Raw genomic sequence first — 24214 nt, forward strand, 5'->3', positions numbered from 1 at the left:
CATTCTATTAACCTAGGCCAGTTACTGTGCCCTTTCTTCAACACGTCATAAAGGCTTGTTGCATGTGTGTTTATGCAACAGCTAAAAACTACTGAAGTGCACCATTTATGCGGGACCCTTATGCCCCCCAAGAACTCTGGTTGGGAATCCCTGCTCAAGTACGCGGGGGAGGGTGGACGTTGTGCCTGACCTGGTTGCAGACACGGCCGATGTAGCAGTTCCTCCTTTGCGCCCCTCCAATGCAGCCAGGTGCTGCTCCAGGGCATCCAGCAAGCTGCTGGGTGCCTGCGAGGACAAGACCCGCCAGACGACTACGTGAACTAAAGCTTCAAGCAAGCCAATCGCGGGACCCACGGCACACGGAAAACGGCTTCCTTACTTTTGCCCCTTACCTCTGACGTCCTATTGGCAAAGCTTATTAGGAACACTTCAAAGTACTGGAAAAAGAGAGCAGAGACGCGCCGTGCCCCATGACCTGACCCCTTTTGTCTACTACCACGGGGCATGCTTACCTTGGTAAGGTCGGGGATGTCACCTTTGTCGATGCCCACCGCCTGAAAAAGAAAAAGGGGGGGGGAAGGGGGTGTTAAATTAAGACAACCGTACATTGATCGCTTTTGTGGGCATTGGTGACAGTATGCTCAAACTGGCTGGGCAGCAGATAGACAATTTATAATTCACAATGCACACAATGTATAAATTACAATACACAAGAGCATGAATTTGGGCTAGCTGGTCGGTGTTCAACAAAAACAATGCAGATGAGCTGAAAGATGAGAAAAGAGACAATGTATGCATTCAGTTTGACTTGTGAAATCACCTGTAGCATTTTCCGTTTGTTGAACATTGAATGACTGTTGTGGTTTTATGTCCCAAAGGAAACCTTGCTTAACCCTTCGAGGGTCCAAGTCTGTCGCAAAAAATGTGCCCCCATGGTCAATTTTTTAAATTGTAGTTACCAGTAGTAGGAAAAAATTGAGTCAGATACAGTGAAAATATTTTGCAAGCTATATTTGCGAGTTCTGGCCACATCGCACACATAGTCAGCGCTGCTCATCGCAAGTTCCTCATCTGATTATGAGCTGCCATCGATTGGTTCCAGCTCAATATTTGGTGATGCAGACAAAGCATCACCAGAAATGAATGTTTTATTCTTTGAATACTTGATTGGCACAATGAGTAAGAACAAGAAACATTTTAGCAGTTGCCATGAGAAGAGGCACAGCACGTGGTCCTACCGAAGCTACGACTGTGCACACAACAGTGTATGTTAATATGTAAACAGCGAAGGGGGAGCCACGCCCCAAACTTATCAGTATCTGAACTTCAGCTGTGCATGACTACATCTTAAGCGACCAGAAACAACGGAGGCAGCTGTAACAGACGATAGCATCGCCTTCCTGCTCACCTGGGAGGTAGCAGACAATGTGTGTGTGACTATGTGAGCGAGCGCATTGAAGAAAACAAATCTAGTTGTGTGCCCTAGTGAGTAAACAATTTCAAATGCATTTGCAAGACTCCATAGAGATGGCAGCACCTCTGAAAAACCAGAGGCAGCAAATATGTGCAAAATATAAAACATAATAATAGCACCACACATGTACAGGAAAAACCATGTGGGATGTGTCGCCTATACATGTATGGTAACGTGTATGGCAAAAGAGGTGCCACAGTAGAATGCTTTGAATTATTTTGTCCACCCGAGTTTCCTGACGTGACTAGGATTTAAATCTGCATTCTTGCATTTATCCCTCAAGAGAATGAAGCCACATCCTGAGGTCAGGAAACGAAGCTCTGAATGTGCTCCTAACAGCAGAATGTCACATTCACTGAATGGGTGAAATGAAAATTTGGTTAGACATGGTTTTTGCCATTGTCACTTTCACATCACACACTTTAGTGTGCTTGCAGGTCTTAGTGGTGGAAACATTTAAAAGAATGCAGTGTCCTATAGCAAGGTATCCTGCAGAATGTTGCATCACGCAAAACTGAAGGTGTCGATGGTTTTAGAGCTTTTAGAGTTTTTTTAGGGCAACTCACCTCGGCCACCTTGAGGAACTCTGCTACCCGGTCCATGCGGATGAGGAACTTTTTGTAGATGTCCAAGGCCTCGCGGCAGTGCTTCTTGTTCATGTCGAAGTATTTTTCTGCGCAGTTAAATACAGCATGCAAGATGCCTTAACACGCCCAGTGCAGACAAGGCAATGTAAGCTGGTCACACACACAATTAGTATGAACTACTATCTTTAGTTTGAAACTCAGCAAAGGTTAATACTCTGTCATCATGCAAAATCAACGTTTCAGATCTTGCAGCATATAAAAATGATCCCTCAATGGAATGCTTAACAATTATCACATTCAATGTTCCTGCACTGAATGAAGCATGTGTGTGGTTATTGTACTATCGGGGACGAAAGTGCCCAGGATGCAGGAGCATAGACAGGAATGCATCGCTGCGCTATCTACCAGGATCAGTTGTACTATCTGTGCTCGAGATTGCGGCACAGAATTGGCCCTTATGTGCTTTCTCGTGATCTGGAGCACAGATAATAGCGAGACTGATCCCAGCAGATAGCACAGCAATGCAATTCAGTCTATGCTCACGCATCCTAGACACTTGTCCCTGACAGTACATTTTAAGAATGAGAAAGCAATTTGAACAATTGAAGATTACATGCAGAATGATCTGCAACTGAACGTAATGTTAGCTACTTCGAGCACCATGAGAGCTGCAGCTCAAACAAATATGAACGTGAGCAACCCCTAATTATCTGTCAAACAATATGTTAAGAGGACAAACCTGTAATCACGACTACAAATGAATGACTGTACAGGTACTTTCAAATCAAGAAATCTTGCACTAGTGTAAGAACACAGGGACAGGAACACAAAGAAACAAGACTCAAGTTAAGCGAAAGCTCATGCAGTCTTGTTTCCTTGTGTTTGTGTTGTCATGTCCTCACACTAACAAAAGAATCATGGTACCTCATTCGAAGCCAACTTGTATATTCCTGTAAGGAGGCAACGCTGCGAGTGAAAAGCTGGGCTAGCTAGTTTTTGGTTGATAATAGACATTGCACTAGCAGAAAAAAATGAGGACAAGTGAAGTGAGGATGACAGGAGACCTTAGAAAGCCTAGAGGGTCCTGCCTTTTTTGCACTTGAACATGTCATTCTCTGCTAAAGCAATGTTTAGTCTAATAGAGAGCTGTGCACGGTGATCACAAGGCATAGAGGCACAATACAGAGAAGAGCAGCACGCACCGAGCAGATTAATGATCCCATCATTGTAGCAGGCAAAGAGACGTATCAGGTCACGGAACAGCAGCATGAAGGCTGAGCTGATCACTCCGTTGGTCAGGTCGTTCGCTGTGCACTGCAAAGTGGAATTCGTCCAGCTCCGTATTGGTATGACATCCTCTGCTGGCAGGCACAAAGAACTCACATCAAACTCAAGCAGGGCATCCAGCTGACTCTGCAGGGCAGGCACTGTCTTCAGAAGCTGCGCAAAAGTGGAAATGGACATAAAGGGTGCAATGGGTACCTCTCCAGGGTCTTGTCACAGAAAAGCACAAACTTCATAGAAAAGCACAAAAAGAAGTTTTATTCCTAAACATCCATGGAGACCCACATATTTATTGTAACAAATTCAAGAAGACAATTTACATTTAGCGCTGTTTTGTTCCTAAAATTTCACATTTTATTTCTTGGTCCATATCATTTCGATGAAACATTTGCCATATTCGCTTGCCTGATTTATCTGGATATACTACTGGCAGCAAAACCTAGCCCACATCTATAGCATTTTACTGCTTTGATAACATTTACATATGATATTGATATTACTGTCTTAAATTATGCATGCAAACATAACATTTTTTTAACAATGCTAAATTAAAAATAGTTGCAATATTTGAGTAGGAATAAAGAGGTGGAAAGTGCAATTTTACTGCTGGTTCTTAGTCCTGCCGATTTTACATGTCACTTTTCCTGTTTGATAACCCTCTCACCTTCTGTATGTGTGTGTATATATACATGTGGGGATGCTCGCGCTTGCGGCAACCTGCTTCGCGGGACCGTCCTGCGGAAGGCCTAAGTGCGGGTCACTGGAATGGACGAACACAATCGATCGAACATGCCACCATTCGCGTGACAGCCCACACACGAATGATTAGGCTGTGTCCAGCACGGGGGCGAACATATTCGCTCACTATCTAGTTGCGAAGAGTCAGACTTATTCGATTTGTCACGCACCCATCGGCATGTTCTATCAGTGTATAAAATTTCGAGATTGGTGTATAAAAGGTGCAATAAATGCCTTTGTGATTGTCTGCACTACTGTGTTGTCATTCCTTTGTCCCAAAATCACATATGGGATCCCAACAATGTGTGTGCGCATGTGTGTGTTCTTTGACCAATACAATACAGCTGTAGTCAGCACTTGTGTTCTTTCTGCTAACCTCACGTTTGTCTTTCCACACTACAGTGCTTTGCACTGCAATCACGCCATGAACTTGGACCAACCTGACCAAATTGCCATTCTAATTGTTTTTTTTAAGTTCTTACAATAAAAATGCAGGATGTTTCTCTGCCACAAATTGAATGCCTCAAACTTAGTGATAACCATGCAAAAGGAATTCAAGGTAAAATTTCGAAGTTTTGCAATTATGAGCAGTCCAGATGAAGAGCTTGACAAGTGGCTTAAACGCACCTTGTCAGTCGGCATGGTGCGTAGGGTTCCATCTTCCTTCCTGCGATGCAAAGTTCAAATGGTCACATAACAGGCTAGTTTTGAGGAAATACACACGTAAGCCTTTTTGCATCAGTTGTGTAAATATTTTAGTCAAGGAGGAGGTTCATATCTTTCAAAATTGCTAGAATATGCAAGTCACCGTACACCTAAACACTGAAAGTTGGCATTCACTTCAAGTTAGCATAAACATACCATACACCAGTACCTTTAGAACTTCCAAGTTGATACCAACTTTCTTTTGTGAATCAGCCTTCCAGATTTCTGCAGGAATTGTTTGGTTTACCGAAGTATGCAGAACCAACACCAATATGGATTTGTGACAAGAATATTTTTCCTCCTCTTCAGATGTCGAATGTGCAAAACATTTAGTATCACAAGAACAACACTAAAGACATTTAGTGACATGCCTTTGAGAACTGCAGCCTCAATGCAATAAAGTGATAAAATCAAAGGTTCCCAAGCTTTTCAGATACACCAAAGCTGCCGATGTGAATTTATCTGTTTGGCAGAAACAAAAGCCCCATCATAAAGAGGCTGTTTATTGCTAGAGACAAATTCATAGGAAGCACAAAGCGAGCTATTGCAGAGCTGATATACTGTAACTATATCTACATCATTCCAATTGAAGTGCTTGCATCAAACAAGAATGTTCCCCACGAATGTCTACTAAGTGACGCGGTCTTCCCACCCCGTTTTACTTCATTTCATTCAAGGGAACTAAAGCTTAGATCTAATCGTGTAACAATAGTATGTAGGCAAGACTAAGCAATCTGAATACTCCACCTTTTACTTAGTTGTTATAATTTTAGCCTTGCATCATTGTAACATTTCTGCATGAAGATTTTTCACTGGGACGGTCTCAGCCACGTACTTCAGCCACAGGCTGTTTTTCTCTTATATGCAATGTCTGGCAAAACGAACTTGTTTCCCACTCACCCCCTTTTCACCTTGCAGAAGTCAAACGCCACAGTGCGGTAGGAAACAGCCTTCTCTGTCAGGTACTTGGCATAGCGTCGGATGAATGTCGACATGTCAAAGCCAGCTGGGAACACGTGCATGCGTGCGGATAAGCGCCACGTAAATGCAAAAGTTCTTTCGACACTCGCTTTTGCAAATGTATAAGAAATGTTTGCAACAACAAACCCATATCGCCAGATGCTGTGGGGAACGAAAGGAAAGCACATCATCAACTGCAATGACATTTGAGACCAGTAAGCAATCTGTGCCGACTCTGGGAGTTGCATTGCTACTAGGCCTATGTTTACATATTGGCAATGCACACAGCAGTGCGACAATACCTTACCAGGGTAGCTAGAAGCTTACCAGGATAAGAAGCTGGACCAAATGCTGTTAGACAAATCAAGGCGATCTAAGATCAGATATTTTTCATTCACTGGCCACAGCAACAATATATGCATCCACAGCAATACTTCAGTAAGCAGTACAGAAGTTTCCGAACAATGTTAAAACTGTTCGGCAATAACAGATTTCCACGGAAAACATGCAAGTAGCATCATGATGTGCAGAACTGCATCAACTGCCTATGCATATGCCTCTGAAGTCATAAGTCACTGCTAATGAACACTGCCATGCAAAATCCTCACCAGTGTTGCCAAAGAGCCTTGTACTACCCTAATACTTCAGTCACACGGGGAATTTTCTATTACAATAAAGCCCAAGTGGAGATGAATTTCTCAACCATGATTAGCTCCCTTTTGCAGTCACACGGGCGCAATTTTATTCGACATTAAGCCACAATTTCGATTGAGATTTTTCCACGATTGGCTCCCTTCACAAGCTACAGAGGGGAGCCAATTACCATAAAGAAATTCTATCCCAATTGGGCTTGATCATGATTGAAAGTGCCTCGTGTGACTAGGGTATAAGATGCGTTACAAACCAAGAATATGATAAGCTGTGTAGACAGAAATTCACTTCCAAGCATGGGATGTGTGTGCCTCAAGTTACTTATGAAACAGGAGGTAAGGGTCAGTTTTCGAACTACTGCTTTATCAAGTGTCAACTTTCTTCTGGAAGGTCAATTCAGTCAGTTCCATGGGTCACCATGCCATTGATCTCCCTCCACGTGCAAAGCAGAGAAAAACTCACCCTGGACACCCGTCTTGTCCACAAAGGTACCCAGCTGGAATGTACAGTTGCTTGAAGCCAAGTACTGGGTGAACCTCTGCGAAGAAAGGAGTGTTGTCACAGCAAGACACCAGAAGCAGTAGTCGAAGCCTAACGTACCTCGTTACCATAGCACATGAGGTGGTGCACGGTGACCAGGGATTTGAAGACGACTACCCAGTTGGTGTTCTGAGCCCGTTCTATCAGCAGGTTGGCCAGTTGTGGGATTGAGACATTGGGCTCGTTCGTACAGTGCAGCAAGTCTGCAAACCATGTACGAGTTTGATGCAGATCTTTCGCTACACGCACCACAGCACCAAAAATTAGAGAAATTAAACAAGGGCAGGTCGGTTAACAGAATATCCCACGCAGTGACTGCAGTATCTAGGCAAAGAGTGCGAAAACTGCCAAGGCAACACACCTTAACAGAATGATGAACAGTGAGCCTGTGCTCCAGTACTTCCACAGCGCCTAGTTATACTGCTTGCTATTTGCATGAAAGATTTAAAGTTCAGGACCTGCGAAAGAGCTGAATACTTCAGCAATGTGGCATATTGCTTTGCAGTTGGTGTAATTATGCTGGCTGCAGCCTGCAGGTACAAGTAGCATGGGAATTCAGCTTTTTCTTTTAACTTCCACTGAAAAAATACGGACACGTGTAGCACGCCTCCTCAGTGGATGGAAATAGTACGAGACTGCAACTTTCTGCAAGCAAAGTGCCACTAAAAAAAATCTGGACACTGGTAGCACACATCCAGTTCATGGAAATAGTACAACATTGCAACCGTCTGTGCGCAAAAGTAGGCAAACAAATACGGAATAAAAATCTTGACTTATTAAAAATAAGCAACAACCGTTTAGCAAATCGCCATTGAGAACTGTTGCTCAACCAAGCTACTTCACAAAACAAAAGCTATGGCTGCTATTAGTATGCAGAAAAGCCTGCAAGGCTAATGAAAAGGAGGCGAAAATTTAGTTCAACCTGTGTATGGGGTTGCGACGAGCGTTCGAACTCAATAGCAGAATAGCATAGCACTGTGCCTAGTGTTTACGCTATAAACAGTATTGGTTGACACTGAGCCACTGTTACGCTTGCAGCAGAACTGGTCATATATCTTCGCCCACAAATAACTGCTCAGCTTAACATAGGTTTAGTTTCACTGGTTACAAACGCATGCAACTGCACTTGCACAATAAGCTAAACTATTAGCTGTGCCTTTATTAATTAATCAAATGGGCTATCTGGTAGGGTCTGCAGGCTTACCCCAATGGCCACACGCAAGTGCACATGATTAATGGATATAACAGGTGTGCAATGCACACGAAACGGATGCTAGAATACCTTACGAACTCCTAGGGTCTGTCAAGTGTGTGCGATCGTTAAAAGAGCAACCTCTAGCTCAGACCTGTGCATTATGAAAAGAAAAGTGGCGTTTCAACTGCATGTTCGGCACAGGTAATGGTATAAGGAGACAATGTCAGATAGCCCCCTCGCAATAACCGACGGGCAAGACTTAGCTTGGAATCCAGTTTTGCATGTTACGTAGTACATATGCTCACGGCAGTAAGATGCAGCTGATGCCACAGAAATTACGGTTATGTATTTCAATGCAAAGAAATCGCCTGGCATGAATATTTGCACACAGCCACATGCCCGTGCACCTAAAAGTGCTTGTCACAAGCAGGAACGCGAAGACTCGAGGTAGACGCGGGCCACAGGGGCCTTACAGCTGTCTGCGATGGTGCGCTTGAGCTCGGGGGAGTAGGACGAAACTGCACCGACCAGTATGCAGAGCAAAATGCCTACACAGCGTTCGGATAACAGTGTGAACGTGAAGGCAGCCTTCCGAAAGTCGCCGCACAAGCAGGCGACGACCAGCGACGAATTTTTGGGGGTGGTCAACAGGAAACTCCCTCTGCCGCTGTGCATCGGTGACGGCGGCGGCGGTGGAGGGCGGTCGCGCGCACGCGACATTTGAGCCTGCAGCAGTAGGCTGCAAACAGGAGGGTGTCATGCAGCATTGCGCAGCTGGGGCCGGGAGCCGAGGGCCGGGGGCGGTGACAGCGCGGCGGCCCCTCAGCGGTCCGCACTGTTAGGCTTACAGCACGGGGCCCACCTTTGGGCGACCGCCGACCGGCCACAAGCGTGAGCGGCAGGCACAAGAGCGGGCGGCCCACTTACAGTCGAGGTGTTTCTTCTTGGGGCCGATCACTTCCTCGGTGGTCGCTTTGCAGACCACCCTGGCGAGGCCTTGACCCGCTATGGTGTGCCGGGCTGCCATCAACCGATCGTTGAGGCTCTGGCCGGACATCTTCGACATCGGCGCTCGCGAACCGGGCTACGGAGACGGACCCGCAAGACAGCCCTGCGACACAAGAGTGTTGCCCCTGCTGCTGGCACAGCTCTCCGCCTAGGCCCCAAACACTCACACCAAGCGGTGGGCAACGAGAGAAAAACCGTTCACGTCACCGCATGACGTCACTACGGCCTCATGGTCTGCGCTGACCAATGGTGACGCTCACCATCGCCACCCCTCCTTTCACCGTCGCCTTTGCAACGTTTCGCTTGCACAGGCTACAAGTTGCAAACACAGCGCAAAAAATTAAAACAAGAAAAAGGTTACGAAAATACCAAGATGCTACCATAGCCACGCAACGCTGACTACACAGGTGGAAACGCGATGTGAGATGCGCAGGGTAAGCACGAATGAACGCACCAAGTACCGCAACTTTGCCGACAGAAAAGGCGCCATAATTTGAAAACCAAAACAAGGCGGCCAAGTTCTGGCTTCGCGGATGTCGGCCGCACAGGCACGCAGAGTAAAATTAATTCAACCACCGTTTTGCACGCCGGACACGTGGCTCGACGAGATCAACTCTTATTGTGGGAAGCGGTTGCTGCTATGGCTGCAACTGCCAGCAGCGCGCCTGATGCCCGCACGAAATTTTTAGCTGCGATCAATATATCTAGAAAGCATCTGCGGAGCTGCACACAACCGATGCGCGTTTTTAGCACAATTTTGCTTTCCGTGTTGTTTGTCTGGTGGAAACGGCACTGCAGCCGCGCACGGGGTAAAGCTGTCTAAATTTGTACGCGAAATTGAGCCAAATAAAGGTGCAATATTAACTGATTATTTTGGCTACAATTCTACTCCGAAGTGAACTCGTCCTTGCCGGCATCCCGGCTGATAAAGGTCATTTGCAAACGAGGCTGCCGATTAGGCGAGGCTTGTGAAATGGCCAGTCAGCGCAACAGTCAAAAGGCACAGTACTTAAAATTGGCCTACAAGGTAAATATTTTAAACTGGTATTTCATGCACATCCTCGTTCCGTACCTTTTGCGCAATTTGCTGTAAATTCTGTAATGTAAATACCTAATGAAGTAGCTCGGTTTCAGACTCTGGTTTATCATTCATGCATACAACTTTGTGTGGTGGAGTTCCACGACCCCTACATCCACCCAAGGAAAGCTATTAGGAAACAAATAAAAATGTTTTCACATTGATTGATTGCTGTCAGACCTACTTGTCACAAAAGCACCTGTATTCACTTTGTGCAACTGCGGTCAGCTGTATCTTCTTGCATAACACAATTTCTAACAGTTATACCTTTATTACAGAAAAAATTTATGGTACTTGCCTTTAAGTACTGCTACCATGTAAGATTGGTAACCGACACCTTTCAACTACCCTTTTCAATCCCTTTTCAATTACCCTTTTACAATACCAAGAAGGCCAATCATACTGTGATAGTATCGAGGCTTGAAGCTTGAAGTGATAGTATCGAAGCCAGAAAAAAATGCAAGAAATGGGAAATGGCTGTCGACATTGAGGCAATTAGCATTCAAGCAATTAACAGCAAACAGTGTCACCTTGGAAGTTCCTGCACCACTTCGCTGTGACATCATGGATTATGACAGTGTCTGGTCAGGCCTAGTTGATTTGCTAATGGTAAAGATGGACAACACCACATTCTAAAAGAGCCAGAAACTGAACTTTGCAATCTTCACTTTGAAAACCATTATGTCACTCTGATGCCCCGGCACCAAGGCTTCGGTGCGAAATTAGAAATATAGAACTTTGACCTTCACTTTCTTTTCTAGTAATCAAGCTAACAGTAACCAATCAATCTTCAAATAATCAAGCCAGCAATCAAGCTAGATTTGTCACAGAATACTTTGCCAGTGTAAATTGATTAAACATTTCTTTTCTGTCCCTTTAAGTGTCTTAAGCACATTATGTGGCACATGTGACTTGCTGTGTTATTACCATCCTATTGTGTCAATTAAGTGTGCAAGATTTCATATTGGAGAAAAAGATAAGCTTCTGATAAAAGCTATGGTGGTTTGCTAATACATGAGAATGCTCATCAGTTAGTTTAGATAGCAGAATGTCATGAATGTTTGGGGCTAAGTTGCATGATCCCTTTATTATCGCAACACTGAAGTTAAGCCAGCATAAAAGCTTGCGAGTCATACAGAGCCAGCATGAGTTGAACATCTTGACTTTAATAACTATCTACATTGCTGTCAGGGGCTCGACACCTAGGAGCCGCATCCCTTGTGCAAGTGTCACTCTTGCAGCATGGAAAAGTAGAAGCCTTGCCTGCAAGAAAGGTCCGCTATAATCAGATATCCCCAAAGGTACAAACACATTAATTTAAAAAATGCAGCAGCAATGTTTTTTATAAGATGCAAGTCTACTATGCAAGTAATTGAAACAGGTTCCTTCTTCATCCACATAGCTATTTGTACTGTTTAGTGTATAGGCTCACATAACAGTGTTGTACAAGCAACAGCTTCCACTCCAACTTAAGAAAGGAAGTTACAAAAACAATATTTATGCCATTGTCAATTCAGAACAGGCTCTGGCTTTATATGTTTTTATATTGTCATGGTGTAATGACAGTAAATATGCACAAATACCACCAGGAACAGGGAATAAAAAATTTACTCTTTGTTTGACAAACTTTTGACTGTACGCAAAAGTGACAAGTCACTGAATCAAACCTCATGTTTCAAATCGGTTCAATATATATACATGCATCGCCATACATTCCAGAGCAATCACCAGTGTTCACATAAACTTAAGATTGTACAGCAGTATTTCTGACGTGCACGAAACCTGATGAGGCATGCCTGTCTTGCTGTCAAAATGGTGATAATGTTCAAGACGTTTCAGATAGAGTAAGTGCGCCTTGCACCATATTGATAACCTGATAACAGGAGCCATAAGATGAAGCTGACACCTGGTGAAAACTAAAAAAATGCATGCCTGGCAGTATTGCCACACAGGCATTGTGGGAATGCCATTGGGCATTCCCATACCACTGGGCATATTCCCATACCACTGGGACATCAGTTCAGCTGTATGCAGCTAATGTTCCAATATATTATGGTTTCTTAAGCCTTTGCACCCAATATTTATTATTCTCTCTCTTCTGTTAAGAAGAAGGGGAACAGGGGGTGTGTACAGAAAGTATGGCAAGTTTGCTGGGTGCACATGTGAGGAAGCCATGGCCCCTCGTGCTGTTATTGCAGCTCTTTGCCTGCTTCTCAACCCACAATTCTTTTGTTGCAAGCTAAACATAGTACACACATAAAAGTGCTGGTTGACACTTGATTGGTGCATCACCTGTGCTTTGAACAGTCCTTGGCTCTTGACAGGAAGCTCCTTGGTGGCTCGGCCAATGGCATGACTGCACATAATAGCATGGAAACAACAATAGTTTTTTGACAAATTGCACAGACTTAGCGCTTAGATGAACATTATGAGTGTTTTCAAATTTCAGTCTCACACCAGTAAATTGGAGGCAAAAGGAGGAGATGGGGCCTCTCATGTGCCCAATAATAGTACAGGGGCTGTCATATATGAATATATATGACACGGACATTCTTTGTCTTATCATTGAATAGACAAACAGTGAACATAAGTTTGTTCTTGTGTCCTTTGTTTGACCTTTCTGGCTATTCGTGACTTAGGATTCCTAAATGTTGTCCCCACAGAGCACAATAGAATAGGCCCTCTAACAAAAGCACACATTATAGGTTTGTCCAACTGCATCATATAAGACATACCCCTGTACTGTAACTGCAACAAAAATTTTTTATGCGAAGCATATTACTAGAGCTCAACCCAGCTCCTCAGGCGCGGCGGTGTCGCCTTCAATACCACGTGACACCGTGACGTCACGACAGAGGAGAAACGGGGCTCCAACTCGCGCCGTCGCCTTCAAGGCTGACCACGTGACACCGTGACGTCACGACAGAGGAGAAATGGGGCTCCAACTCGCGCCGTCGCTCGCGCCGTCGCGGCGGTATATAAGCAACTGCGTTTGTTTCTAGGTGGCTTTGGCTCAACTCTTGCAAGATGGGCTGGGTGGGAATCGAACCAGGGTCTCCGGAGTGTGAGACGGAGACGCTACCACTGAGCCACGAGTACGATGCTTCAAAGCGGTACAAAAGCGCCTCTAGTGAATGCGGTGTTGCCTTAGAAACGAGCTGTTTCTAAGGCTCAGGCGTGCGTCGCTTGCTCAGGCGCACATTTCGTTGCCGCGCCGAACGCTGCGTTGCTCGACGCTCACCGCGTCCAATGCGGGGCGCGTAGTTGCTGCGCCGTAGCCCATTGTCTTACACCCCTTGGCGGGTCGACGGGAACGCTGTCGCGTTCCACTCTTGAAGGCGAAGCAGAGTAACGCATGAGTTGTTTCTTCGTCTAGCCGAACCAAATATAGCCAAGCAACAGCAGTTCACCAGGCTAAACAGTGGTTCAACAACTAAAATAAAGGCTAGTATGCTTCGCATCCTCGGCTTAACCTTAGCTAAGCCACAGCCATTTTGTTTTAAGTTAATAAGATAAAATTAGAAATAAAATAAATAGGCAAATAAAAACAAACTGCACACTAATACAGTCAACTTCCGCTAATTCAACACTGATGGGACCGACAAAATTGATCAATTATCCAGCGAGTCGAATTAAACAACATGCAGAAAAAACTCCAAAACACACCGTTGATTCATTTGGCAATATCTGCCCCGATTCTAACATACCCCCGAACAAAATCTGCACAGTGGCAGCGACCAAGGTGCACATGTTGGGTGCTTTTAGGTGGATTCACACAACAGACCGAATCGTGATGTGCGATTGGAGGTTGCGTGTCACGGGACCACCTGTTCCCGTGGTGCTCACTTGGTCTGTGTGAAGAGATTCACTACATGGCTGAAAGTCAAGTCATCGTAGCGATTTTCAGCAGAAGATACCAATACAGTCAACACTTGTTACAAGGAACTGTAATAATCCGACGAGAAAGTCTGTTACATCCAAAGCCCATTCCATCCAAAATTAGGTCTGCCCAGCATGTTTTGAAAAGACAAAACTTCACATATACCGCTGTCAACTGCTTGTTTATTGGAACCTGGAGAGAACTGCAAGAACAATAAAAATTTTTAAGTAAAATAACTAAATAAAAACATTTACGCAGTAATCATAGCTGCAGAAAAATTGCGGTTTTTCCAATTTTCCCGCACAATGGCAAGATTTTCCTGTCAGGAAAAAATGGGTCTAAGCGAGATTTCTATCACTGTGGCCAGCTCCCCTCCATGCTAGCAAGCTGGCCTGGCTGCGTTGCCATCGCTGATGGCATGAACAGCAGCTACAATTTGTTTTTCACAGAAATCAATGGTTTTTAGAATATGCTGATGTCTTAATTTTATGTTTCATGACATGCGACAACAACTGTTCGACCTCTAGCATGAGCAAGGGCTGTCATAAGCTCATAGTCCACACCTGGCTGCCACACTGCACTGCACTATATGCAAGCTACGTAGGGCGATCACCGCCCTACGTAGCTTGTACACCGTGAATAGGTGTCATCTATCTACTTTAGTACATGATTTGATGCAAGCACTGGTGTTCTCAAGATGATGCACTTTTGGACCGTTGGCGGTTGTATTTGAAGTGCTGTAAGCCACCGCTTCGAAGTGAAGTGGGTTTGGCATCGCAGTGCCCTCGACACTGAGCCGACAGTGGTGGGTGGCGGTGATCCACTTGCATGGCCATCCCGAAAACTCTCTGTTGCCTGTAGTGCTTCGTGTGGCACACTGTTATGGGAAGCTTGCCACTCATGTGTTCGTTCCAAGTGTATTCCCACACTTTTCACACTTTTTCTTTTTTCTCTTCAACTATGAGGCGTTTCTTTCGAGGAACCCGTATGGGTTTCCTTTGTAGCAATTGCTACGAATGGGTGGATGTCTGATTTTCCCTTTATTCATGGCTGGAGAAAGTTACATGCAGTGTACTGCCACACGCATGCGTCGCTGCTACGAAGACATTGTATACGCCTCCTCTAGACAATATTTGCCCAATATTGTGTCCACTGTAGCTGATAGCCTGTTAAAGCCGGGTCCGTTAAAAGCAGAATTTATTGCATTAATAGTGCAATAACCTTTTTGCAAATCTTTAACTTTTGGCTGAGACTATCTTTCCCAGTCCATGCTCATCTTTCCTTGGGATTTCTCTTGACTGTAACTTGAAATATAAAGATGACGTTTCTCACATAAAAACATAATAGCATACGGTATTCACGTTCTAATTAAAACTCGTCCCTACTTTACACATGATGCATTAATCTCGCTATACCACTCATTCATTCACACTCACATTAATTACAGCATAATATGCTGTGGTAACACATGTAACACTCACTTGGCATCCCTCCAGGTAATCCAAAACCAATCCATAAGAATTATTACGAGCAGTTCACGCTTTGCAAATGGAAAATTATTACTACATGAAAACAACATCCTAACCATTCCAGAACTCGCCAAATATAATCTAGGGATTTTATTCTACAAATATATGACTAAGGAGCTACCATCGATCTGCTTCTCACCTTGTGACCTGATAGCTCATAGTCACACTAGATTTGCACTCAATAGTAATTTCCTTCTACCTAAAGTGCGTACCAACTATGGTAAACAGACTGAGGAATTTTCCTCGATATTGCTTTGGAATACTCTACCACTTATAATCAAAAATGCAAGATATTTATACCAACTTAAAGGGGACCTAAAAGCATTCATAATACATACTTACTGATAGTGGCCGTTTTTTTTTTCTAATTTTATTCTGTTTTTTATACTGTCATGCTGTTAACAAGTGTTGTTATTACTCATATGCTACAAACATGTTTCTATATTACTCTTAGCTCTCATCTGTGCTACTGTTGCTTTAAACATTGTATACCATCATAAGTGCCTTTAACAGGAGATCCCGATACAGTCTTCGACTATGGGACGTCTTTATGTATACTACACACCTGTAATATTTCTGTATTTTTACTAATGAACAAATTCTGAAATAAATTCTGAAAGAAAAATGCTCTGTTTTATCTGAAAGTATGTTGTGTGCAGCTCCGTTGTAAGGGCAGCAGACTGTATGCTGACGGCAAAGTGCCTTGGTCATGCAACTACTACCTTTCCAATTCAAGTCGCTCATTGAATTTAAATGTGTGCAGCAAAAAGGAGTGGCTGGTGCTGTTAGCTGGAAGCAGTGAGTGGAAGATTGCAGTGTTCCAATGTGTTTGCACCATCGCTCATGCTTTGAGAAGTGAAAGTATGGTTAGTTCATCCATGGTGCCGTCTGCAAGGAAGCCAGTAGCCACGACAATACAAGATAGGATACGTACCTAAGAGCGAACAAGTATTGTGCCACAATGCAGGGCTCCAGCTGGTCAACTGCACTGCACACCACCTCTTCAAATCTGCAAGGAGCCGACAAGGTATTTCACATAAAATTGTGCGAAATCAGTGCTCCTTGTGCCTGTTAACTGCAAGTTTCCTGAACACCCCACCAGAGTGCATGCACGAGGTTGAATGTAGTTTCAAATATGTGCAGGCAAGCTGATGTACAGCTGCCATCAGACTTTACACGTACACAGAAGATGCACTTCTATCAGCTTTAATTAAAAATGTATTGGTTATAAAAATGCTCAAAGCATATTCAAGTTAAAAGGGGACATCGGTTGTACTGTTACAATTGTACATAGCATTTGTGCTGCAAAGCATGAGGGCATGGGTTCGATTCCCAGCTGAGATGGTTACATTCTGATGGAGGTGGAATGCAAGAACACTAGTTTACTTAGATTAAGGTGCATGTTAAAGAACCCCAGGTGGTCAAACTTAATACATAGCACCTGACTATGTTGTCTCTCATAGCCTATTTATAGCTTTGGGGTGCTAAAAGCCCTATATTTTGACTTAATTGTTGCCTACAGCACAGCACGCACGAGGACTAAGAGAAGGCACAAGAATAATAATGCAAGCTCTTGCATCATGAACCTTGTCACTTCCTTTGGGCTCTATGCTGTGCTCAGCACGGTTATGAAGCAATGGTGGACTATTATGATCTAATACTCAAATATACTGAATAGATCATTTTATGCACTCATGATTTTAACATATTTTTTTGTGTGACTCATACCAAACAAAAGGTTCACTAGACAATGTGCAAAACTGCAGCTACCTCACTCCACACTGATTCTTAACACTTACACATTACACAAAGCACTCCTGGGGTGTCCTATTACAGTAAATAGCACTGTCTAAGACATACAGAGCAGCTCTAATAATAAAGCAACATGGATGGAGGTGCAGGCCTCACCTGGCTACCTGGACAGCCAGAGCGAGTGCACAAGATTCTTGCAGGAGATCCACTGCAGCTTCTGCTTCTACTGGCAGCCCAGCCTTCTCCTCAAGGCTGGAAAAAGGGGTGCATTTGGCTGGCTGCCACAGTTCTCTAGTACAGTACTTCATGGACTCGGCCAAACGTATTGCCACAGCTGATACACTGATGTAACAGCTCACTGTCACTCTCATTAACCATGTGTTATCAATGTCAGAAAGGCAACAAGCCTATTCTAGTGATGGTCTTTAACATCAAGAAGAATTATGCTGCACAGGAGGATAGTGCAAGTATTCCAAAATCACATTAAATACTTTACACAGGCTCCACTCTATATGCTACACCTTCAAAGAGCATTATGTTATTACAATATATGTGCCAGTGAGACAAAATGCACACTTCAAGGGTGTACATCCTATGAACTCATTCCCAATGAGATACAATACCTCGAAATTTTAATTTCATGGCACAGAACTAGCAGACATCGTGAATTCTATGAAACACCACAAAACAGCCTTTACAGAACTCTGAGCATTCTACCTAGCAGCTAGTGCTGCGGGCAGCACAAGCTGCCACACTTATATCACTTACATGTATCACTTATACCACTTACATGAGTACAAGTGGCACAATAAACAATATAACACAAAGAGGGGCTCTGTCCAGTTCAGAAAAAGAAACAAGACATCACAATTATAAGGCTAGCTAAGTACAATTGATGCAATCACAGTAATGAATAAGTAAAAGGCCACTGCACAGTATTGCGTGTGGTCTTCTGCCAAGTGAGAATAAGCTTGTGCATGCACCGTGGCCCGCTTGGGCGCAATAAAAAATCGCCCACTGCATATTTGCTTATTGAAATGAAAGTAAAAGGATGAGATCGAGACATCTACAATGGTGACAGCAACTCCTTTTCATGCAATACTAATAAAAAGTTTAAAAATATTGTAAAATAAATATTATTGTAGCAGGTCCAGAAAATTTAGAGCTGAGTTAGTTAAGGGAGTAAATGAAGTCCACACATAGTCCTACACACACTGGAACAATGAGACAAAAGGCAAGGACAGAGTGCACCGCACACTATATGGAGTCCTGACACATACATGTACATATAATGTGTTCCTAACATATACACAAGTCCGTGATGTAGTTCAAGATGAACAGTCGTACAGATGAAGAAAATAAACAAATGACATAATACACCAATTCAGCAGTGGATTCCATACCGCAAGACGTTGATCTAAAGTGGTTTAAGTGAACTGCGAAGTGGGTGATGCTTTGTCAGGTGACGGGGAGTTGCATGCACTCCAAGGCAGCTATGTTTGTTCAGATGACGCCTAGCACATTACAGCAAGGCAACCAACCGTTGACCACTTCGTGTTATGACCTTTTTCTCTTTTTGCACTGTCACTTTCTCACAAACTGCGCTCTCTTCTGTGCAAGTGCGCCTGTAGTGTCCTTAGTACAGGAAAATTGGCTTCGTGACAGTTCTTAGTTGCCTAGTGGCTGAGCTCACCGCATTTTAAGATGCAAAATCGAGAAAGGAAAGTCATAATATGGTAGATGCACAGGCCTGAATGCAAGGTGAAGGATTTTCTCAAGGTGGTAGTTACATGAAAATAATTTAAAAAAAGTAAAACTGGCATAAGCTAGAAGAAATTGGGGAAAATGGTGAGCTCAACCTGGTGTTGTAATTCATGAGAGGATCTGCGAAGCTGAAGCATATAGATTAGATTGCAAGGTCATTTGCAAGGTCATGTTCTAATAGTTAGATTTTGTGCCACCTGTACATGTGCTTTATGGAAAATGTTAAAGGTATGTGAATAGCAAACTTGTTAACTTAAGTTTTATACTATGGGGAGCACACAAGCCCATTTCCTTCAGTGTGCTCATGTTGTTGCCTTTGCACGTTCCAGGTGTAGACACGAGGAAGGTGCACTATGCCCTCTCCCGGTTCTCCCTCAGCTCTCACAAAGCTGCTGTTGTGGACAATACACCCCCGACTCACCGGAAAGGTATTAGATGCATGAGGAAGATATTCCTCTGGCGAAGGTAAAAAGGTATAAAAAAAGCATCACTGGAGGAGACACTCTCTCTCTTGCGCCCCAACCTCGAACCTCAACAACAACCTAACCAGGCACGTACCCGGGGGGGGGGGGGCAGAAATCAAGCAGCATACCCCTCCCCTCCCTGCCCACACCAGCACTCCTCACACATTCCTAAAGCACTGCCAAATCAATGTTGAGACTTGACAGCTATTCAGCGGTCAACATTTTGCTGCCTTCACTCCTTTTCACTCCTTTTGGATGGCGGTATAGTTATGGGCATCTCTTGGGCTGCGAAGGCCCGTTTCCTCATAGGTTCGGTGCCCGCACGATTAACTTGAGATGTGTTCAGTTGTCACCATCTATTCAACGGTCGCGCGCATCGCTATTGCTGCGTTAGTTCAACCTTTTTTGCTCAGACTGATCCAGGGAGCAGGAAAGGAATTCGGTTCTTAGTCAGCTGGTCTGCATGCTCGTGGAACGAGTTGCGGCCGGAGAAAACGCCAATTGCGTTTAAATTTTCCTTTTGCTTCATTATTTCCTCGAGTGACGGCTCGCCACGATGCTGGCAGATCCCCAGAACCATATACCCGCGATATGGGTTAGATAAGGTGGAAAATAAGATGATGCGAAACAGCGTCCATCATCAAACCCTGCAATAACCCTTAAACCCATAAGCAATATGACTGTCACCTGTTACCTTGTCTGGCTTTTCCTGAATTTTACAGCACTTTTCGTGCAAAATTTTCGACTGGAAACAAGAGTCACAAGATGTTGAGAAATTAAGTGATCTACTAAGGGAAAGAGCCAAGCGAAACAGGAAGGAAAAGCAAAAATTAACAGATTTGACCGCTGTTTATGAAAATTTTTATGGATCAACATCTTTTTACTTAAAAAGGAAGTGGAGAAAACACCGCCGAAAGTGGAGAACAATTCCGTGTGTGTTGAATGATGCTTGTACAGTTATCAGTTGCACTGTCTGACGTAGCCACTTCTCTGCTGTACTTATGTGGGTGTTTTTATAACCTTCCGCCGTGGGCGAGGTACGTCTAGAATCGCAGCGTCCTTCACGATACGCGGTTGTACGCGACTGGCGGCCACACATTGTTATGCAACTTCCCAAATAACAATACGAGTCGGTTTTGCCACTTGATAGAGCAGTAAATGAGGGATGCAAAAGAACCGTGATTGTTCGGCAAATATATATTTCTCTACAATTCTCCCAGAGCTAGTTCAAAAACACTACTATGGTAGGATACAACTTAACTCTGCAGTGAAGCCCTGCCCACGCCCTCATAACCATCAGCCAATGTTCCTCCTCGAAGCTGCAAATAATTCGTACTTCAAACTTTTCTTGTTACCCAAATAAAGTGGTAACCACAAAAATTAAATTAGCGCGTAATTTTATACGTTTTCTTTCGCCTATTGTAGTGGAATGGCGAAAGCCTAATTCTTTATTGAACTGAAATAAAATGGTTGCTTCGCTGCAACTATTTATTGTCAATTTTCACTTCAGTTGGCAGTGAAGTTTCATGAGTAAAACGGGCTAAGCAGTTAAATGAACTGTACCGCAGACTTCTGAAGAGTTAAATGCTCAGACTCCATACACTTTGTCCATGTCTTTTGGAAACCTCATTGCTTCCGCCGATGAAAAGACTCTTCAAGAACTGCGGATGCTCCGGAGCTATCAAGTATGATGCCATTTTTAAAAGGCCACATGACGATGATTTTGTCTGCTTCTGTGATTGGCTGGCAGAGTGACACAACCCCGTGCGGTCCGTGTGCCTTGGTTGCTTACTGCCCCTTTTTTTTTAAGTTGTATTCTACAAATGAAATTTTTATTTTACACTTTCGCTTGCTTACTTGTTCTTTCTTGGAAGTGTTCTTCCTGCGCGAGTCCATTTGATGTGTTTTTTTTGTTTGCCAAGTAAAGGAGAGGTGTATCTCGCAGGCCTACCTGTGAAGTACATGTTATTTCATTACTCTTTTGTGGGTTTATGCGTCTTTATGGCGAATGGTGGACGTTATTCATATTTGCAATAGTAAAGGTACCCCCTCCCCCTCATTTGCATAGAAAAGTTACCTTGGGTTGCCCCCCCAGAAAAAAAAATCCTGGGTACATGCCTGAATCTAACGGATACCTGCTGCAACCCGTGAGTGACCTCATTGCCTGACTATCACACGCAACGAGGCAAGCCTGTTGTTATCTATTACAGAGTAGACTTTCCTCCTGCAAATGTTACTTATTGCTCGCAGCAGTAAAGATTGTTATAGTTGATACCGGTGGTTGATTTGGTCACCCGAACACAATGTAGCTGCGATTACATGCACTAGGGGCTGGGGAGTACTACAGAAAAACTGTGTGTGGCTAGATCTGAAGCTCGCCTTCAGCCCTAGCCTCATACAGACCATACCACTGCAATACCAAAGGCACCAAAATTTAAATATGAAAAGAATAGTTTTATAATAGTTGCCAGGTATCATATGAGCCTCTTTGTAATTATGCTGGCTGGCTTTATATCACTGGTCCAGTTTCTAATTTGGCAAGGAGACGACACCCACATGTTTTAAACCCCTTTGTCATCCATTATGATGTCAGTGCAGATTACTTATTTTAAATTACCAAAATATATTATTCAAAGTAGTGAACAGCAACTGCATGATCCAAGGACTAAGATGAATGACAGGATATGAAATTTGCCACTAAACATTCCCGCATACATTCAAGACAAAGGAAACATTTATAGCCAGAAAAGTTGCACATCATCTGAGGCACCTGAGAGACGGGACTTACCTACATAGCCTGGCATGTGCATACTGCAGTGAAACACCTGAGTCACCAGCTGCGTGCAGCGCCTGATGCCAGTCGAAAGTGATGTCCCGGTTTCGCCGACCACGAAGAAAATTCACTACCACGGCTGCCAGCCCTAGCTGTTCCGCCACAAACTGGGCATTCATCTCCTCCTTCACCCGCGTCGCTGCAAAAAACCATTGTGCACCTTTCATTTCAACGTGGTGGTCATTCCCATTATCAACTACTATTGAGTAGTTCATAATGTGGGGGAAAGAAAAAAAGAACACAATCCTCTACTACACAGGCTGTTCCTAGCTGTTCCTTGAGCTGTCTTGTCTTGCTCAAAATGCTCACTCACCTAATTTATTGACACTTGGGTAACTAGGTATGTGCCACTGGGAATGTGCCATTTTGCAATGACAAAAACTATCTCTTAAATTTATTCGATGCTGAGTGTAATCGAGCCCATTTCACAGGGGTACCTCCAGGACAGCAAGCCAACGCGTTAGCAGGCTTTGCCACAAATGCACTGGGTATGTGGTGCTTTGAATGAACTAATTTTGTGCCAAGGTTTTAGCGACATAGAACATTATCTTATGTGCTGTGCTCTGTATAACGCGGAAAGGAGTGTGTTATTCGGGTCCCTCAAGAAGACAGGAGTTCCTCACAGTTCTCTTCAGGACACTGTTTTCCCGCGCAGAAACTAGTTGTGTAGGAAAGAGGTTTCTCGCCTTCTTTTAAATTACTTGCGGGACACGGATTTGGCCTCCGCATGGTGACCTTAGGAGTGACCATTTGTAATTGTGAGGTCTGTGACTGATTTATGTGATTTATTTATTTTAAGTGTTGCTACGGTGGAGCAGCTGCCGGCAGCAACTGCGAGGCTAATCCCACCAGTAGCCTACAACCACTCAACTCAACTCAACTGTGCCATGAATGCACTGTGCAAGTGACGCTCTTCACTGAACCTCTCACCAACTTGGGTCTCTGAGTATATGCCACTGAGTGTGCAGCAAGCAAGGGAACAATTATCAGCGTTCGCTTACACCAGCGCACCATGCTTCTCGTCTCAGAGGCCATGTGTAAACTTCTCGGCAGTACCATTAGGTGGTGCAGTGTGTCCAGAAAGAAGCACAAGAGAGGAGCCTGGTTGACATAACGCGTTTCTCAGCGTTCGCACGCACCGGCATGCCATGCATTTCGGAGACCACAGGCAGGCTTCACAGCGGTGGCACTAGATGGTGCCGAGTGTACTTAGGGAAGCGTGGAGGAGGAATCCCGCCGCAGTGCATGCCTCATACATAACTTGTTTCGACGGTGGCAATATGTTGTGTCGCTATATTGATTCAATGCTAAATGCATTAAGATCGACATTCATCATGAGGTGTGTTCTGCCACTTATTTTTTAAATACAGTCAAGACCTTATGTATCGGACTTCAAAAATGAAATGGAAAAACAATGCAATTTATTAAAATTTTGCCATATAAAATGTGGTGATTCAACAGCCTATAGAAACTTTCACCCATCCTTGTTTACTTTGGTGGTAACAGGCTGCAGAATCAATATTAATGCATCCAGAATTTGGCAACCACAAAGTCTAAGTGGATTACATCTGTTGCACTGCCCAAAAGGTTGTGCCTGCATTGAGTCAGGAACTTGCATTGCGCTGCCAGGTGACTCGCTAAAGCCCGACAGGTGCAACGCTAAACTAAGACCCACTGAGTGGCCATAAGATCGTGTCATTTTCTGCACTTGATACAAGTTGTATGTACACGCTATCATGTGCACTAATAGGTCACCTGCACTGATGTCACTG

The 24214-nt window shown here is 44.0% G+C and overlaps 2 protein-coding genes across 8 annotated transcripts in view; both read right to left on the minus strand.

The window, feature by feature from the left end:
* Positions 1 to 9355, minus strand: part of LOC126521425 (phosphatidylinositol-binding clathrin assembly protein LAP-like) — a 40240-nt gene extending 30885 nt beyond the window's left edge. The window contains exons 1-11 of one of the 6 annotated variants that reach the window (XM_055066014.2): positions 9062 to 9355; positions 7000 to 7142; positions 6862 to 6937; positions 5689 to 5794; positions 4711 to 4750; positions 3445 to 3501; positions 3264 to 3375; positions 2041 to 2147; positions 513 to 554; positions 393 to 437; positions 191 to 285 (exon numbers count right to left, since the gene is read on the minus strand). In XM_055066014.2, the coding sequence (XP_054921989.2) occupies positions 191 to 285; positions 393 to 437; positions 513 to 554; positions 2041 to 2147; positions 3264 to 3375; positions 3445 to 3501; positions 4711 to 4750; positions 5689 to 5794; positions 6862 to 6937; positions 7000 to 7142; positions 9062 to 9200 (962 nt within the window). In that variant the 5' untranslated portion in view covers positions 9201 to 9355. The remainder of the gene's footprint in view (positions 1 to 190; positions 286 to 392; positions 438 to 512; positions 555 to 2040; positions 2148 to 3263; positions 3376 to 3444; positions 3502 to 4710; positions 4751 to 5688; positions 5795 to 6861; positions 6938 to 6999; positions 7143 to 9061) is intronic. The other 5 variants (XM_050170118.3, XM_050170119.3, XM_050170122.3 and 2 more) reach the window with 5 other exon arrangements.
* Positions 9356 to 11366: 2011 nt separating this feature from the next.
* Positions 11367 to 24214, minus strand: part of ArgRS-m (arginyl-tRNA synthetase, mitochondrial) — a 31471-nt gene continuing 18623 nt past the window's right edge. Inside the window, exons 13-17 of one of the 2 annotated variants that reach the window (XM_050170124.3) lie at positions 22398 to 22581; positions 17538 to 17633; positions 16564 to 16638; positions 12513 to 12576; positions 11367 to 11483 (exon numbers count right to left, since the gene is read on the minus strand). In XM_050170124.3, the coding sequence (XP_050026081.2) occupies positions 11397 to 11483; positions 12513 to 12576; positions 16564 to 16638; positions 17538 to 17633; positions 22398 to 22581 (506 nt within the window). In that variant the 3' untranslated portion in view covers positions 11367 to 11396. Of the gene's footprint in view, positions 11484 to 12512; positions 12577 to 16563; positions 16639 to 17537; positions 17634 to 21466; positions 21561 to 22397; positions 22582 to 24214 lie in introns of those variants that run through there. The other variant, XR_011895109.1, reaches the window with a different exon arrangement.

Source organism: Dermacentor andersoni, chromosome 6 (genome assembly GCF_023375885.2).
Source record: "Dermacentor andersoni chromosome 6, qqDerAnde1_hic_scaffold, whole genome shotgun sequence".
In the NCBI taxonomy this organism is placed as follows: Eukaryota; Metazoa; Arthropoda; class Arachnida; order Ixodida; family Ixodidae; genus Dermacentor; species Dermacentor andersoni.